Source organism: Buteo buteo, chromosome 15, assembly GCF_964188355.1.
Source record: "Buteo buteo chromosome 15, bButBut1.hap1.1, whole genome shotgun sequence".
NCBI lineage: Eukaryota > Metazoa > Chordata > Aves > Accipitriformes > Accipitridae > Buteo > Buteo buteo.
The window spans coordinates 3,713,628-3,732,737 of NC_134185.1; the positions used below are offsets into that span (position 1 = coordinate 3,713,628).

Consider the following 19,110-nt stretch of genomic DNA (forward strand, 5'->3'; position numbering starts at 1 on the left):
ATCCTGCATCAGCAACTTGTATTTCATTTTGCTTGGTGATATTCCCGAGTAACTCCATCGCTGTGAATGGAGGAGCTACACCGGGTACGAATGACAACCCCGAAAACTGATCTCCCAGACTTTCCTTTGCCTCTTCACCAGAGCTCTCGGTCCCATGGGCCACCGTGTGTGCTGCGGGACCAGGGCTGGAGCGTTCACCACCTCCCTGTATGCCTCTGGAAAGCCTTTCTCTAGCAAAGGTCTCCCGTTATTGCACTCTAACTTAAAAAAAAAAAAATAGAATTAAGTCTTCGGCAAGAATGGTGCCATATCCTCTAAAGGGGCTGACAAGCAGGCAGTGCCCAGGGAGCAAACTCAGAGCAAACACGCCTTGCTTTCACAGCCTCATCAGGGGAAAAGCTGTGTAAAGTCTCTTGGCCATCACTGTGTGGCTAATGGTCATCTGCGCTGCACCTTGTAAAAAACTGTAAAAGTATCATTGTAATTTGCATTAGAATATTGATTGTAAAACATTAATTATAGTAAGAGATTTCCCACAGAATAAAAAGCTGTCTTAAATCAGAGGAGCTATAGAAGAGGTGTATTTTGTAAAAAAGTATTCATAAAATTTTATAACACACATGTATGTATACATACATATACGTGCTTATATGTATGTGTATAGATACATAATTTAATTATCTTTTATATGTATTTCTGGGATGTCTTAAAAACGTTGGATGTTTAATTCTCAAAATATATTTTACTAATTAGGTTTTCAAATGTTGTCTTTAGAATGCAAACTGCATTGCTGTTCTCAAATGAATAATTAAATTTATATTTTAAGGGGTGCCATTAATGAATATTTACAAAAAGAAACACTAATTTGGAGAAATATAGTAATAATTTACTAGAAAGTAAAATAAACAACCCTCTCTCTGCTGATTGACCCCTTAAATATATTTACCTTGTATTATTTCTATACCCTAAATAGATTTTTAAATATGTTCAATTTAATGATTTATCAAAACAATGTGTTTGCAAATAATATTTATTAGTAGAACTTACATCTTATATAATGTTTTGCATCTTTTGAGGCAGGGAAGGTAAGTTTTATCATCTTCATGGCTTTACAGATTGGGGAGTATTTCGTATTTTGCATTTGCAAGGTAACCTTCCAGCAGAAAGGTATTTTTAATGTTTATATTCCTAGTGCTTCAGACACCTTCTGCCTCATCAGAAGCTTCATGTGGTTGTAGTTGAAGTAGTTTCACTGTTAACCCACGGTTCCCAGCACACGCTTCTGAAATTAGAGTCCCACCAGAAAGTGAATATTTAGCTGCGAGGCGCGGAGAGCTCCGTATGCCTGGGAGGAGCAGAGGGAACTGTGCTGAAGACGCAGCAGTCCCCTCTAAGTGCAAAGGACCCTCCACATTTCATCCCAGAAAGGAAAAAAGGAGTCGGAGGTAGAGGGCTAGGAGGTTTGAGCAGGACCGGAGAGGGTCAATGACAGCAGCGATAGGGTAAAAGATGAAGCACTCTTGTCTCCCGTATTCTGGCCTTTATGTCATTGGGTTTTTATGTAGATTTCCCTATTAAAATCAATGGGGACTTTTTTTTTAAATCCTGAGGGCAAGACATAACCTGTAGTTTTTATAACTAAGAGGTTTCAGAAAGGAAGCAGTCCACAAGTGCTTGTTCTGCTGGATTCAGTCTAAAACTTAGGCACTTCATTGGTTAAATTATTATTATTTAGCATTGCCACCATTCCCAAAGATGACTCGTTATCTCTGTTGAAGGCTTTGCCCGCCTGAAAGATGAGTGCAGAAATAGAAGTCCTCTGGAGGAACAGCAGGCTCTGCCATAGAACAGCAATGTCTAACGCTGTCACAATCACTTTCTGGTGTGGTTTGCACTGATTCAAAATAGAAGAATAAAATGTCTGCATTTGAATAATTGCTTTTGTCCCATGTCATACAGCTGATTTATAGTACGCGTCACTACATTGAATGTTGGTTCATACAGTAAAATCATGTTTGAAAATCTGCAGACACAAATTTAAGTATTTATTAAAAGCTGAGTGTAGCAAAGTTAATTTGATGTTAACTGCCATTATCACTTGCCTGATTCTTACCAGCAACTTCCAGGTATGTTTAGGAACATATTGCATGAGACAGTATGTGACTTTTGAGAAATGTCTACACACAAGCTTTCATAAACCTTTATTCTGTCTTTAGAATTTGGAATGATGGGAGATCATACAATTAAAAGTCAGCGACCTCGATCTGTTCATGAGAAAAGGGTCCCTCAGGAGCAAGCTGATGCTGCTAAATTTATGGCACAAACTGGTAATACATCAGTTACATTTTTCTATTTACTGTTGTTAATTTTAGCAAAACCACTGCATGTTTCCATAATCTTTTGCTGCATATTTGTCAGTTTTCTAAGCTGATACTTTTTTTGAATCATTTATTTTTTTTTCACCAGTTAAAGTCCATAAATAAAGTAGCGGAGAATTAGGTAGATCATACAAAAACATGCACTGTGAATGTGGATACTGAATCATTTAGTATAAGCATGAATTTCCTTAGCAGTAAAAGCAGTCTCGCATGTACAGGACACAGGACAGCTTACTGTGACGTATTAACTTTCTTCAAAGAAGTTAAGAACATGCTTCAGATTTCTTTATAAATAAACTAAGGTCTAATCCCAGCTTTAGGCATTTATCAATTAATTAATTACTAGGGTGACTTTAATGTGCACACATTCAGCATTTACTGTCTTTGGCCCAGCACAACGCTCTCTTCTCTAGTTTCCAGATTCATGATTACTGAATGAAATTGGCTGTAAGTAGTTTTTAATTGGATGTGCAAATTATCTAACAGTTTTTCATCTAAAACATATTTTCTAATTTTGTTTGAGCAACTTCATCTTCTTTAGATAAAGGTACCAAAATGATATTACAAACCTAGAGCTGAAGTAATTAAAAAAAAAAAAAAAAAAAAAAGGCCTGTTTACCAACAGTTACCACAGCTGCCTTTGAGGTCAATGACAACATTTTGGTGGTGAGTCGAATTAAGCTCTCATGCACCAACATTACTGCCCATTTTGCCATCAGTAACAATCTGTGTATCTGTTGGTAAAAACTAACTCTGTAAAGGTTCCCTACACGCTCCATTCCAGTAAGTTCCTGCGTTGAAAAATCTTGTGCCCCATAATTATTGTATGGATTTGAAACAACTTACTCTGTATTCCATAGTTACTAACCTTGAAAATATGCCTGCATCAGTCATACATAATGCTTCCAGTTTATATTCACTTTAGTGAAAGAGCTATAATTGCTTCTAGTTATGTTGCATGTTGACTTCCTTAGTAGCAGGGTGCTTTACTTAACAGATTTGCAGAAACCGATATATTAAGTAATCTAAATACATGTATAGCCAATCAGTGTAGATCTGTTTGGTAAAGAATTTAGAAAGGGAAGAAGTCTGTTTCCCTCCTATTAATCTATAGGACTACTTTTACGGCTAACTCCCAGTTGATACTGCTGTCAGCAAACGTAGTGGAAGAAGGGAGCCTAGGACCCTCTTGGTCTCCGTGCAGTTTTTGTTTAGGCAAGTAGAACTTATTACTTACATACCTAGCTCAGACTTAGAATGTTAGTTGCTTACTACATAGAATAACACCTTTGCTTTTATGCTGCTTCTTGAATTCATACAATTATTCCAAAAAATAAGTAGGATGATCTGTTTTATTTCCTCATATAAATCCCTAAAGCTTTCATATCATCAGGTAAAACTTGTCTTTGGTAATTTCTAGTCATGCATTGCAGTGCATCTATTATGGGTGTTAGAGAACTGCATTACAAATGCAGCACTTATACCATCACCTTCTGATAGATTGTGTGTGTGGAGTGGGAGATGAACGTTCAAAATTATACAGGCTTGGTTTTCAAGGTCCTGTTCTGAAAGCATGTGAGATGTATCAGCACAGCATATAAATTGACATGCCCAGCTTTGAGGAAATCTATATTTTACATACTGTAGGTTAACACATTTTAAGTAATACTGCGCTCTTTTTGGACATACTTACTAATTCTCATCTCTTCGTCATTTTGATTTTCCTTTGTAGTGATCATTGCATATTTTCTTCACCTCTAATGCATTCATTTTCTTGTGATATAATTATTGTGATATCTTCTTAAACTGATTCATAAGGTTTTTCCTAACACATCTATCTCATGAATTTACTCATGTACTAAGAAGTCTAATAGCCTTTAAAGTAAATGGATACTGAGTTTGTGAGGCTTCTTATATTTTAAGCCTGTTTAATATTTTATTTTGTGTAATAATAAAACAGATGCAAAAGTGCAACAAAATGTTTGTGTGGTTTAAAAAGGCAGAGACGTAGGAAGAGAAAATTGTCCTGGAAAAGATTTATGAACAGCATTTAATACTGTTAGAATAGTGGACTTAATCCACCGAATTTTGCTAGGAATGGAAGAGTTTTAAAATGTGGTATTAAAATATGCATTTTCCTGTTTGTATATGAGTGATATGAGGCAGTAAAACATTTTATTTAAAAAAAATATTTTGTGAATAATTTATTGTCCTATATTTGTCATTTTATGTGTTTGGACTGATCCTTCCCTTAGGTGTTATGGGATTTAGAGAGTATAATACAGGTAAGTGTTACACAGATCAATGAGGCCTTCCATACAGTAAGTTTATGTTTCCTCTTACATGTCGAGCAGCAGGGGAGATTAAGGTCTTGGTAGCTTGCCAATAGTTAATTTGAGATTGTAGGTTTAATATGATAGATGTAAAAATTTAAGAGTTCTTAAGTAACAGAAAAGTAGAGGGAAAATAAAAAGTAGCCCTTTTGAAATTGTCATTTCAGAAAATAAAAAAATGGAAGAGAGATAAAGACAACAATAGAAGATGTATTTGCAGACTACATAGGCAATCTAGGTTTATTCTAGAAAATAAAGAAGTCTTTATTTACTTAAATTAAAAATGGCTAACTGTGGTATGATATGTCTGTGAAGATGTTCCCCTCCTTTAAAATATTTTTAAATAAGTAATAATCATACTGACAGCAGTACAGAATACTCTGAAAAATTAAAAATTACCAAAAAATCATAATGCATTGTGCAAAAGGAAGCAAAGCAGCTGGTGAGAAAAAATTGTTCTCTATTTTCTTTGCTTTCACTCTTTTTGCACCATACATCATCTTAGTGTGGAGGATCTTGCTCCAGCAAATGTTGAAGCGGTCTATCCTTTATTAATGCTGAAGTATATTGCCAAATTCTGCCTTTTGTGAATGGACAGTCCATATATGCTCAGAACTTCTAATTATTAATTTAAAAATTCACTCAGTACAATCACATTTCTTAGTATCACATTACTGCTATTTTTCATCATATTCCAAGGGTTAAGAGTAACTTTCTATCACTTTAAGATATCTGAAATTTTAAAGTTTTAATGCTTCATTTCTGTATTTTAATAGCTATGCATTGTCACCATGTCTGTGTGGGATAATGGATAATTTACACTGAGTATATATGACTGTTTTACATAATGAGGAACATCTTGAGAAACACAGCTTTGACTTTTTCTGCTATTTGACCTTTCATCTAAACCATTTTAATGAAGGCAAAGTCAACTTCAAACATGTAGGAAAAGACAAAAAATATTAGCCTAGAAACCCATAGTAATACAAGTATTTTTACCATGTACCTAGGGTTTATAGTGCATATTGTATAACTGTGAATGTCTACCTAGATATTAGCTATATTTACCATATTATGTCATCTAACCTGAACCCAAGCCATGTAACAACCTAATAAGAATGCTAAATTCATATCAGAAAAACTATTGAAACAATAATCAGTGATTAAATTTCTCATTTTTTTCACCTAATAAATAAAGAAAATTACTACAAAAATCACTCTGGTGAATTTTTGTATGTAAAAAAACTCATCATTTTTTCCTTGTCCATAGAAATTGTTAGAGTTGTATAGAATTTTATGAAAAGCAGAGGGATTTGTGTGCTAATTATAAAGCATTCTGTCTTGTTACTGAATAAGAAGCACTTTTTTTTTTTTTTAAAGCATTGAATAGCCTTAGAATTGCTGCTTAGATGACTAGCAGAGACAAGCATTTTGCAAAGGTTTCATGCTTGGCCTCTGGAAACAAACAAACAAAAAAAGAGCTTGGACGGATGCTTGCTACAAAAGCACAGTTTCAAGAAATAGTGTATCATTTACTGCATTCTTGGAAGATAGCATCAGAGCCTTCCTGGTTTGCAGACATTCCCTTGATTGCGACAAATACCAAAACTTTTGGAAGACTAGAGGTATATTGAGAAAACTGAAACTTTAAAGCAAGCTATTCAAGACTGAAGGTTGTATCATGCCACTGATTTTTAAAGCGGAAAAACCCATTTGTTTCAAAAAGGACTTGGGTTTAAAAATCAAGGGTGCAATAGAGGCTTCAGCATGCCATTTTATACTGATTTTAAATGGAAGAAGATAAACATGAATCCAGAATTATTTACTCAAATTGTTCAGTGAGGTATATTCACATTATTTTTGCATTTGCTTTTTGATAATACTCAAGGGATCCAGTTTTCTGAACATGAATGCTTTTGTGGAAGGAATTACAGAATTGTGTGTATAGCTGTTCATGGAAACTAAATTTAAGCATCCTTTCCTGTAACATCCATGCAAGAAGACTTCATGCATTACTTGCTTTGGAAAAAAATAGAAATAATATAATGTGCTATCCCTCAACAACGAAAAAAATGATGCTATTCAATTCTATGGTATTAATAAATCACGTCTGACAATTTTGAACATAGTGGTATGTACTATATGCAGTAATGAGGTCTAGCGCATCCAAGACTTTAACACACCTGTAGGTCAGAAGCAAGGAGCAGATCTGTGCAGTAAATGATCAAACCGAAGTTCCCATCCCACGATTCAGGTTAAAATTTGGTAAGAAAAGTGCTTCTCTTTACCAGGGTGCTTCTCTCAAATGCTAAATGACTCTCCTTTGCTGAAGAAAAGATAAGAAATTAGGGGGTTGGCTTCGTTTGGGGGTTTTCTTGTTTGTTTGTTTTTAAATCAGAATTCCCTTACTGGTAGAGTTCCTTAAACTATTACCTAGCCTTAATCCTAGAGTGATAAGTATAAATATCAAAGATAAATCCTTTGCTATTATATAAAAAGAGTTGTCTATGTTCTTTTAGCATCCTGAGGGCAGTGTTCTTTCTAAAGTGTTGAAGGGCAGTAGTTCTCATAAAGTCGTAAATGATGTTAAGCAATCAAAGTGTTTCCCTCTGACAGGCGTTATGTGACTGCAGCATTGTAGGTGTCTTTATTTTCTATTCATTGCACATTTTCACAGCTGCTTTACTCCATGAACTTTTAAATATTTATTTTGGTGTGGTACTTTTTTCTTTGATTTATAAGAGCAGATGATAATGAGCTTTAGCAAAAAAAAAAAAAGTCTCATTAATACTTATGTCTATATTCATGTTTGTTTGTTGTCTTGAATACAGGTGAATCTGGTGTCGAAGAGTGGGCCCAGTGGAGTACGTGTTCAGTTACTTGTGGTCAAGGGTCGCAGGTGCGAACCAGAACTTGTGTATCACCTTACGGGACACACTGCAGCGGCCCTTTAAGAGAATCAAGGGTTTGCAATAACACTGCCCTCTGTCCAGGTAGTGTTAGCAGCCAATAAATAAAATTGTGGATGTTTTTGAACTGTATGATGATAAGAATTTGAAACTATATCTTTTTTTAATTATTATTATTATTATTTTTAACATGAATTTCATAAGGGCATTTCAGTTAGAGCAGAGAAGTGTAATACTATTCAGCTGTGAAATTTTGTCATGTAGATTGTTATTTTTACTTTCAGAACAGTCAAGATAAGGAACAAGAGTCCCTTTTTTCTGGCAGTTTCAGATTTTTTAAAAAAGTCTGTGTTCTCCGATTTTCACTCAGAAAAGAGAAGGTATAGCATAAGTACAAAATACAAGCTAGGCAAGAAACCCAGATCATCAATACATTAAGAAGCAGAGACTGATTAACAGGGTGGGTTAAGTTAACATATATTATTCGACACTGCAATTGTTTCGCCATTTAGAATGCTGTCTTCTAGGCAATGGGCCAGTCAATGTTCTCTGCACAGTAATGTCTTCATGGACTTTCCTTTACATTGTTCTGGCAAGAAAGGGCAACAGCTACCCATCAAAGGAAGAAAGATCAGACAAAAAGTAACTCTTACATCTGACACAAGGTAAAGGTCATTAGTATCTTGCATCACAGTTTTCCTACTCCTTTTGTCTCGGAGATCTGGACATAGTTGGAGTTCAGCAGCAGTCATACACTAAGGAGAAGAGACAGGCATGTTCGAGTTAGTTGCTGAAAGGGCACATCTTGTTTCTTTAGACTCTACTTGTGGATCTGATTAATCTGGGATGGGAAGCAAAAGGGAAGCCATAGCCCCTGTGACTGCATTCACTTTCCTCTGCTGTGTCTGAAACAAAAAAAAAAAAAAAAAAAAAAAAAATTATATGCCTCCCTTCAGATGCACAAATTCCTCAGGTCTTTGTAACATTTGATCCCAAGAGGGTGGTGAGCCATATTCAGCTTCTGGGGAAGCTCACTCCATTTGTGAAGTAATCTAAACTGTCATACGCGGAGAATCCCCTGGACTTTATCTCAATGAGTAGTAACCTCTCACATTGTTACTGTATGCTGAAAAATATCCAAATGGAAGTGCATATGTGATCCCATCAGAGTTTGTGTACCAGCATTATAAGCACTTAGGGAACCTGTGCAATGGAAAGCAACTTAAGAGATTGTATCTAGATCAACCTTCACTGTAGTAAGAACTGCTCTCAGCACCTAATGCTTTACTACTGTGCTTTAGGTAAGCAATTTACATGGGATTTTCTAATATTTCAGGGTAGAAACACCCAGGCAGGGCTGAATTCGATCACTTGAAGTGTTCCCGTACAAAAATAGCAGCTATTTCTAAAAAGGTTAGGCTATCTTAGAGTCTGCCAGAGGTGGGATACATTAAAAAAGAACACTCAACTTGAAAGTATAAAAATAAGAAGGGGAAAAAAGAGAACTATAAAAGAAAAGAATAAACATTCCAAACAAAGACAGATTTAAAGATTCCTTTGAAACTGCATGAAGTATGAAAATGAAAACACAGTCCAGTACTCACAATGAGATGCAGTTCTGCCTGCTTTCTTGCTCATTTAGTATTACCTAAGAAGAGGAGAGGCATTCAAATCACCTAATTTTACAGCATTTTAACTTCATTCTTTCCAGTAAGGAATGCAAACTTTTCATATCAAAACAAACAAAAAAAATCCATGGAATGCAAAAGCCAAGGTAATTAATTTGCTGTCAAAATAAACTGGAAAAAAGTTAATTCTTAAAAATCACAGTCTAGCAAACTTCTAAACAATGCTCACACAAAAAGACTGCTCCATATGTATTGGGTCACAAAGGAGCTCTTTCCTTACACATGAACTCCCACTTCAGGGTATGGCTTTTGTTTCCAGGTACCTGGTATAAGCAATGGCTACCCATTCTCACGGTCTAACAGTGATACTGCCAAGATATTTTCCTTTTCAGATCACTACAGCTGATTCTGATAATCTTCATGTATCTTGAGTTGCCTTTCTTAAATAATTAGTCTGGGCTTAATCTTGCATGTTGTTTCATATGATTACAGTAACCTTATTAATTTATGTTGCTCTCTGTCTGGCTACAGGGTCACTACCGTGTGGCAGCGTGCAAGATTAGCAATTTAGAAGTGTGCTTTTCCTAGTCATAGCCCCACTAATTTTTCAAACATCCCTTTAATTATTAGCCTAAATGTCCTCTGTCCTCATTATATTATGTATCCTGACTCAGAAAGTTCAGGATTGTCCCTGTTCCATGCATAACAAAATGCAGTTTGTATACTAGTATAATTAAAACACATGTTTGACAAAACAATCCAAACATATGCATACGTAGCTGCAATCTACCCAGACCTGCAGCACTCATTCCATACAGCTTTTGGACTCTGTTAACACAGCAAGATTTTACATCGTAGAGCATAAACTGGAAGCAATAAGTGTACAAAAACTTAACAGTGGTCTCTCCTTGTAACCTACAAATAAAAAAATCTACGGGGGCATCTTCACTATATGTTTGCATAGTTAGTAAAAGAGAAGTGGGGGGGGGCCTTTTGAGAGCTGGAATAATGTTTCCAAATCAAAAAGTTGCCCCTTCAAAATAAGAAAAAAAGCAGAATGGCCTACTGGACTGTATTTCAAGCATCTATCCACAAGTTTCAAATGAACCTGTTAAACTTGCAAATACTAATGCAAGGCTTCCAGAGTATTTTCATCTATTGCCTTCATGGATACTAAAGGAAGTACAAGATACTCAGTGGGATGTTAGGGAATACATCTCTCTGTAAGCTCACTGTCCTGGAAAATTTTAAGAATGGGATTCACCAGCTTAATCATTTTTTATATATATATATAAAAGTATTGAAATAAAACCTTAAATTTCAAATAGTACTCCTGACAATTCACATAAAATCATGAAGGAACCATTATTTACATAATGTGGGATTTATTTATATTTGTTCTGAATCAATACTGTTTCAGGGGCAGGAGTTCATTAGGTAATTCAGTCTGTCTTGGAATCAAAAGCCTTCTAGAAGAGTGCAGCATAGTAGGCAACAAGATGTAGCTCAGGTAACCGTTGTTGTTACTGGTTCTTTTGTGAGCAAGGACGCCTCAGGATCGAGTACTGCACTGCCACTGATTCATTTCAGTTTAGTGCATAACTTCTAACCCAGCTAAAACTTCAAGGAGAAAGAACATGGAATTTCCATGCCTGTAGATCATCTCAGTTAGCTTCTATTTCTCCTTCTCCGTTGCCTTCAATGACTTTTACCACAAAATTTAGCTGAATCTCAGCATTTTCAGGTTTATGGGTAAAGCATGGAGGAGCAGGAATACCCTAAACTATTTCAGGCATCTGTATACTCAAAAGCTATGTTTTGGCTGGTATGATATGCTAAGACTGCTTTACTTATCTCCCTTTTTTTTTTTTCCAGGGCTCATATCAATGAAGTTTAGCCATAGTGCTGAAATGTTGCACATTTTGATATGTTCTGTGCCTGCATGGTACACTAACAAAATCATTACAGAGAAATTATCCCTATCTCTTTTAATTCCTGTATCTTTATTGTTAGTAATCTGTGCTCTGGAAGTTCAGGCTTTCACTTGACAGGAAGAAAATAAGAGTAAGGAAATCTTAGGTTTATAATTAGAAAGACACATTGCAGAAGTAGAGTAGCTGTACGGCTTAAACATGAAGGTTAGAGGGCAGCTGTCAGAAAGTTTGCTGAGTTTACGTATTAGAAATTTAAGAAAGACTTTTGACCTGACAATCTAAACTATACTAATGGAAACTATAGCACTTAAGTGAGTTTAAGTTTGTGCATACAAACCCTCCAATTTAATTTAAAAAATTCCTTTAACGTAACATCTGCGTAGATGCAGTTATTCAGCCATATTAAACTATGATACCATAGAATCATATAATCATAGAATGGTTTGGGTTGGAAGAGACCTTTAAAGCTCATCTAGTCCAACCCCCTGCCATAAGCAGGGACATCTTCAACTCGATCAGGTTGCTCAGAGCCCCGTCCAGCCTGACCCTGAAGGTTTCCAGGGATGGAGCATCGACCACCTCGCTGGGCAACCTGGGCTAGGGTTTCAGAACCCTCATTGTAAATAATTTCTTCCTTATATGTACTCTAAATCTACCCTCTTTTAGTTTAAAACCATTTCCTCTCGTCCTATTGCTACATGCCCTACTCAAAACTTTGTCCCCATCTTTCTTATAAGCCCCCTTTAAGTACTGGGGGGCTGCTATAAGGTCTCCCTAGAGCCTTGTCTGTTCTCCAGGCTGACCAACCCCAACTCTCTCAGCCTGTCTTCACAGGAGAGGTGCTCCAGCCCTCTGATCATCTTTGTGTCCCTCCTCTGGACCCGCTCCAACAGGTCCATGTCTTTCCTGTGCTGAGGACCCCAGAGCTGAAGGCAATATTCCAGGTGGGGTCTCACCAGAGAGGGGGAGAATCCCCTCCCTCGACCTGCTGGCCACACTGCTTTTGATGCAGCCCAGAATGTGATTGGTTTTCTGGGCTGCAAGCATACATTGCCAGGTCATGTCCAGCTTTTCATCCACCAGTACCCCCAAGTCCTTCTCCGCAGGGCTGCTCTCAACCCCATCATCCCCCAGCCCATATTGATACCGGGGGTTGCCCCAACCCATGTGCAGGACCTTGTGCTTGGCCTTGTTGAACCTCATGAGGTTCGCATGGGCCCACTTCTAGAGCTTGTCCAGGTCCCTCTGAATGTCATCCCATGCCTCAGATGTGTCAACCGCACCACTCAGCTTGGTGCCATCAGCAAACTTGCTGAGGGTGCACTCGATCCCGCTGTCTGTGTCATTGATGAAGATATTAAACAGTACTGGACCAGTACCACTTAAAATGAAACATCAATGGCCATAATAGCTTTCTAATATCTGTTCAGTTTAAAGCTGAACAAATCAAAAGCATTTAAACCCCAATAAGAATCTCCCAAAATATGCTTGTAGGATGAAGGCCAGCATGGCCTCACGCCTCCTCCCACTTCACAGCAGTTGCATATTGTGAACACTGTGGGTGTTCACTTCAACATGATTAGGTTCTCAGAGTGGCAGAGAGAAGGGAAAGATGCTCTGCAGTAATCCAAACTCGTTGTGCTAGCAATGTTTTTGACAGATAAGTTGGCAATAATCTGAATATTTTTGTCCCAAATAATGAATCTTGCATCTGAAACTGTGTTATAGAAAACTAACTCCTCTGTGGGCCAGCTCTCCATCTGGTGTAATTTGGCATAGCTCATCTGGCTATAATTCATCAGATGTTATAGGGGGTTTTGCATTTAGAAAATGATATTAAAGCAAGAAAATGTAAAAGAAATATCAGAAAAAATATTCAAAGGTAAGAAATTTTAAATTAAGATGTACTTTTAAAACTGATCTGGATAATACTGGAGACTTCTGTAATGCATTGAACCAATTAATTCTCCTTGATATTTGTTTGCTGACATTAGTTGTTTTCTTAGTGTTATTCCTTTTCCATCCTTGACTTTATTAGTTATCTAATAGTTTCAGATATACAAGTCTATACAAGAAGGTACTTTGAAATTTTTACTTAATGAGCTAAAATCTGTCACAGAAGATGACTTTGGACACACCTTACTTTAAACCACAAACAGGTAGAGGCTGCTGTAAGTTTGAGTCCACCCAAAGTGAAACATTTTGTTTTGGCTTATGTTCAGATCCAAAATCACAAAAGAATTATTCTGTGTTGCTGCTAACATGCAGTCACTCTTGCCAGAAGAGATATACAACCTTTTGGTTCAAGACAGTGTCTTTAAAGAGCCCCTCAGCACATGTTTTTGTCATTTTAAATGAAGACAACTGACTTGCAATGTTTTGACAGCATCAAATCAAAACTCCAAATTAAACAATAGACTTAAACTCATATGTACCCTGAAAAACCTCAGCCTGAGTCTAGATAGTATCAAGACCTTTCTAATTCATGATGTTTTACAGAATAATCTTCTTCTAAATTGCATGAAGGTTTTTTTGGTTATGTTTTGTACTTTTTGAAGTTCTTCTTGTTGCACCTGAGCTTCTTAATCAACCATTCTGGTATCAGGAGATGAAATGATATCGTTGTTATTACTGACTACAGTTTGGAATATGATCTGACAAATTGGTTTCTCATTAATTTTTCTCATGTAATAAAAAATTTGGAGTCTTAGAGATATGACTGGATTCAGAATCTAATACTTTGCCAATGAGAACAAAAATCTTCAGATCATATGGCTGGATCAGAGTAGCTGTCTAAGCATGGTACCTGTTGAGAAAAGATGAAACGTAATGGATTATATGCAGATATAGTCATCCATTTACTAGTTTTAGAAGAGTTAGGTTTCCTCGTTTTGACCAAAATGTCACAGTTGATCAAGGTTTCTAAAATAACTAGACTAAAATCTGTCACTTTAACATTCATTTGGAATGTTCCTGAGGGGTTTTTTTTTGCTAATATAATACAGATTGATGTGATATTTAGAATAAGATAATTTTAATAAAGCTAGCCATGTAGGATGTGGAATAATTATTGTGCTTTTTGACCACTTGTATGTGACCAACTGAAACCCTTTCATCAATTGAGCTGTTACCTAGTGGGTTAAAATCTTCCCTGAATGAAGTTTGACATTTTCTGTCAGGTACAATTTCTCAGAAGTTAGCTAACAAACTTTTTACCTCGATGTAGCATCTGAAATGACAATTGTCCTTACTTTTAATGAAATGCCATAGAACTTACCTACATGCAGAATTCCCCTTGATCTTAGTGATGATTTTGTGGTAATATGCCAGGGAGCTGAATGTCCTTCCGCACCCTTGCAACTGAATTTCACCTCAGGAAATGTTATTCTGATCCCTACAAGAAAAGGGTTTTATTTGTAGAAACTGGGCAGGTGATACGTGCCTTCAGGGCAAAGGAAACCTATATATGAGAAGTTCTTTCACAGTGATGAAAAAAAGTGAGGACAAACCAGAAAATCTATTTCTTCTGTAATGTTGTGAATCATTACCAATGATACACTCAGATGTTATACACTATTTCACCCTCTAGACACCCTTCAAACAGGCAGGGTTGCAGAAACACACAGAGTTACGTGATACTGAGTGTGATGCTCAGCCTGGGTACTAAGTCTCTGGATTTTTCTTAACTGCCTAGAGTTACTACAGTTCTCATTACTACATTCCTGTTCTCACAGAGCCTAATTTAAACCGCAAAACTACTTTTATTTAAGCAGAAGAAAAATAACTAAAGTTTGTGTTGCAGTATTTTTCAATTTATAAAGAACTGTTTTACCAATGCATGTATGGAATTGTCTTACCAGTACATGCTTAACTATAATATATTGGAGAACTTCCTGAAAATTTAACTCCAATTGTTTCTGAAAAGAGAATACATATGGTATCTAAGCTCATATGGATATTGTATATTAGTTTCTCCTACAGTGGAAAAAATTTAAGGTAGAGAAAGATGCATCTTCTATGATTCTTTATATTAATTTTATGAAATACTTGTATATAAAAATATTGGTATCTGTCTGTAATTTATTGTGTACTCTGAAGGTGTTTGAAGTTTGTTGAGTGAACTTTTTTTTAAGATAGAGTGATGCATGTATTACTGTGTATGTTAAATCAATGAATATGTTCATGTAAGGAAATAGCGCAGATTTCTTTTGCATATGTGGTCTTGGAATTTTTGAGGAAGATAATCAAGCACGTATGCTGCCACGTTTCCACTAGAATTTAAACAAGTGAAACAGTTGTAAGATAACAGCCCCAATTATGATGGTGACACAGTAAGAAATTATGGCATTTATTCCTCTATTTTCAAAAGAAAGCTTAGTTTTGATTGCTTCAAGTTTTTAGAGTTGCCTTGATACATAAAGTATATGCCTGATTTTCACAAAGACTAGTCTCCTGAAAATCAGGGCTATTAAATGTATCTTAAGTCAGGCACCGAAGATATCCTAACTAACTTTTGAAAAGGGAAGCCATCTTTCTTAAATGAATGACAGAAAAGAAAATGTGGTAGTGAGATTAGTTTAAAGATTAGAGAAAGTGGTTCAAAGTTAAATATATTTTAGAGAAAATATACTTTTAAAATTGAAATTAACTAAATTTTATAAAGGTTTTGTTTGCCAATGCTAAAGTTTACCTATGTACTGATTTCCTTGAAGTTGGCAAAATAATTCCCATTTAAAATATTGATCTTGTTTACTTTGAAATCCTTCTCTTACTTGTGTGTCTGTTTCTGGTTAAAATCTGTTTGGTTTGTTGCAGTACATGGCGTTTGGGAGGAATGGTCACCTTGGAGTTTGTGTTCATTCACATGTGGTCGAGGCCAAAGAACTAGGACAAGGTCATGTATACCTCCCCAGTATGGGGGAAGATCATGTGATGGACCTGAAACACAACATAAACCTTGCAATATTGCACTCTGCCCTGGTGAGCTCATATAGCAACTCTCTGCTTTGTTACAGTGCATTCGATGTGGGTTGTTTGTGATTTCTTTTATTGCCTTTTGCACACAGAAGAAAATTAATAATGTTATGCAAAGTGAGTAGACGGGGTAATATTGTTCATAATTCTGACTGTAGTGATTAAAGGGTATAATCAGGATGGTAACTGTTCGAGGTACTACACAAGCAGACAATTCTTAGTTTCTTCAAGTTACGCTTTCTGTAGGGCACAGCATGTTGTGTAGGAAATCTTGATTCAGGAGGGGTCTTGGAGAACCAAAAGGCAAACAACTTTCTGAGTGTGGCTTAAAGGGAGACTTTCAGAGGTCACACAGTTTGTGTCCACCATATCTTTTTGAATTATGTTTACTGAGAGGTTCACTGTAATTATTTATTCATCAGACAACAAACATATTTGGGAAACTGTAAAATTTTAAGTGTTATTAATTTATTCAAAATGGATATTAATTACATGTGTGCAGAGAGAAAGGCTGACAAACTAGGGCATTATTTGAGTCCCAGTTAAGCCCTTACGGGAAGGATTTTAAGTGCCTCATTTCTGGGAGTTAGTTGCTAAATCACTTTAAAAAAACTACCCCTAACCAAGTAAATAATGTGTGGGCTTCACATTAAATCTTCCTTCCACTGAAATTGAAACTAATTCAAAAAAATCATCTATTCTTTCAAAATTGATTTTAAAATTTTTGTCCATAGGTTATGATTAATTTTGACCAAAATTTTCAATATGTGTATATATGTATGTAAGTATCTATATCTGTATACACATAAATATGCATATATGTGTATATAATACCTAAGTATTATATATTTCTATATAATCCCTAGGAATTACAATAAGTTAAATAACCATAAAGAAGTTTATATATATTATAATAATTCCTGGTTATTGAACTCATTGTAAGACTTAGGTATTTAAAAGGTGTCAGGTAGCTGTAATGTGAGAAATTTCTTTCATGAGTTCTGTCTGACAGTGTGAAGGTTGCCCTTGCAGCAGGCTTGTTGAATATCCGCAGTTCACAGCGCTGCTGCAGAGAGATTCTCCATGACTGGAGCTCTCCTGAAAAGGGTTGATGGGCATTTCATTACCAAATGGTTGTTTGATGATTTGAAAACTGAGATGAAGCTAAAATGGAACTCAGTGCCTCACAGAACTAAAACTAAATTTCTTAGATTTTTATGAAACCTGAACTTTGCTTTTCTTCTGGTCAGCAAACTATCCTCCAACTTCAGGACAAAATTTGTGGAAAAGTTTTAGTGCTGAATGCAGCTGCAAAAATGTTGAATTAATCCAGTTTTTGGACATGTTGGCAGCTGTGCAATTTTACATGTGCCTACACAAAAGTAATTAACATGATATATGAGCATGAAACAGAGTTGACAACAAGAGAAATGCTAAATAAAAATAGCAGAGAAGAAATTAATGCATTCAGTTCACTTCAGTATTGCAAAGAAACACAAAAGATACTTCACCTAATCTCTCAAAATAAGCAGTTATTTGAGAATTCTGGATTTTGAACAGTCGTTTGTAACTAAATGACTTTCACCAGAGGAAGTTATATACTGGTTACATTTAAAAGTAACAGTTTAAATCTTCGCTGAATGTTAAGATTTGCTGTAATTTGAATGTTCAATTTTATAAGTGAATCTTCATGTTGAATTCTTTAGTCTTTTAACGGTATTTCTGAAATAGAAAACTCGCATGCTATTTGCTCCTAAAGATAAAGGAGATGTATAAAATATATATGAGAAGCCACGGAATGAGTTTTCTCCAAAGACACTATAATAATTGATTCCATCTTTCCTACCCTAAATAATACTATATAGCAATGAATAAAACTGAAGAGGGTGCACTGAAATGTAATTTCCATAATGTTTTCCTCTTCACATAAAGCTTTTATGATTAATGAGTGCAACTAGCTTCCATGTTTGGGAAGATTTCCATTTTCTGCTGAATAAATTATCAGGACGCAGCTTCATAGCTTGAGAGGCATCTGCATTGAGAAGTGGTTCACGACCAGGCATTACATAGAATATTTAATACAGAACTTTAGGAAAAAGCCTCAGAAACTGTCTTGCTTTAAATCACTCATTGCTGAGATCCTGGGCATTAGAGATACGGGTAGTATCTTTGAACTGTTGGAAATGTTCTGTGGTTACTGTCAGACAACAGTAAAATAGTTCACCTCTGTATTTCACTGAGCAGTGGTGCACACATACAGACACAGCATGTTAAATCACTGACTTAAAGATTCTGCTTCCTATTTGAATTATTAACACTATCAACTTAGGAAGCTGCTATTCCAACCCTCCTTTAGAAGAATCCTGAAATCGGGGGTTGGCAAGCACACCAAGTGAAGTTACTCGTTTTCAGCGGTGGTGCTTTTATAGCAATAGTAGTTATAAACCCAGGTTTTCCAGGACAAGTATTAATCAAAATTGTGTTACAGCCTACATTTTGAGTTTATATTGGGTAACTGCAGGTGCAATGAGGACCTGATGATTGCTGAAGTCTGTACGAACACAGGATTCTGAATTAGCACAATCAGTAATAACACATTTCATAATGCTTACCTGTTTTCAAAAATACCACCGAGTCCTATTATCTATTATAGACCACATAATTTTTCACTTGCATGGGTACTTAATTCATTTATGTTTTTTTACTATTTTGGTTTTTAATCTTTTCATTTACCTCAAGAAGCTTTCTGATATACGGAATTAAAAATAACAGTCCTATACCTTTACTCATGGGAATATTCATCCAAACTCAAATGTATGGGCTAATACAAAATACTAAATACAGAACTGGTCACCCTATCTGTATTGTTTAAAAATTCAGCTTGACAAACTCAGAGAGAAGATTATGCAATATGCAAACACAGAAGCAGACCTGAGGAGGAAGGCAGGCCGTTT

At 35.9% G+C, this 19,110-nt stretch overlaps 1 protein-coding gene across 1 annotated transcript in view; it reads left to right on the forward strand.

Annotated features, from left to right (window-relative positions):
- Positions 1-19,110, forward strand: part of ADGRB3 (adhesion G protein-coupled receptor B3) — a 460,271-nt gene that overhangs the window by 179,598 nt on the left and 261,563 nt on the right. The window contains exons 3-5 of the mRNA XM_075046423.1: positions 2,217-2,327; positions 7,543-7,704; positions 15,998-16,162. Of these exons, the coding sequence (XP_074902524.1) occupies positions 2,217-2,327; positions 7,543-7,704; positions 15,998-16,162 (438 nt within the window). The remainder of the gene's footprint in view (positions 1-2,216; positions 2,328-7,542; positions 7,705-15,997; positions 16,163-19,110) is intronic.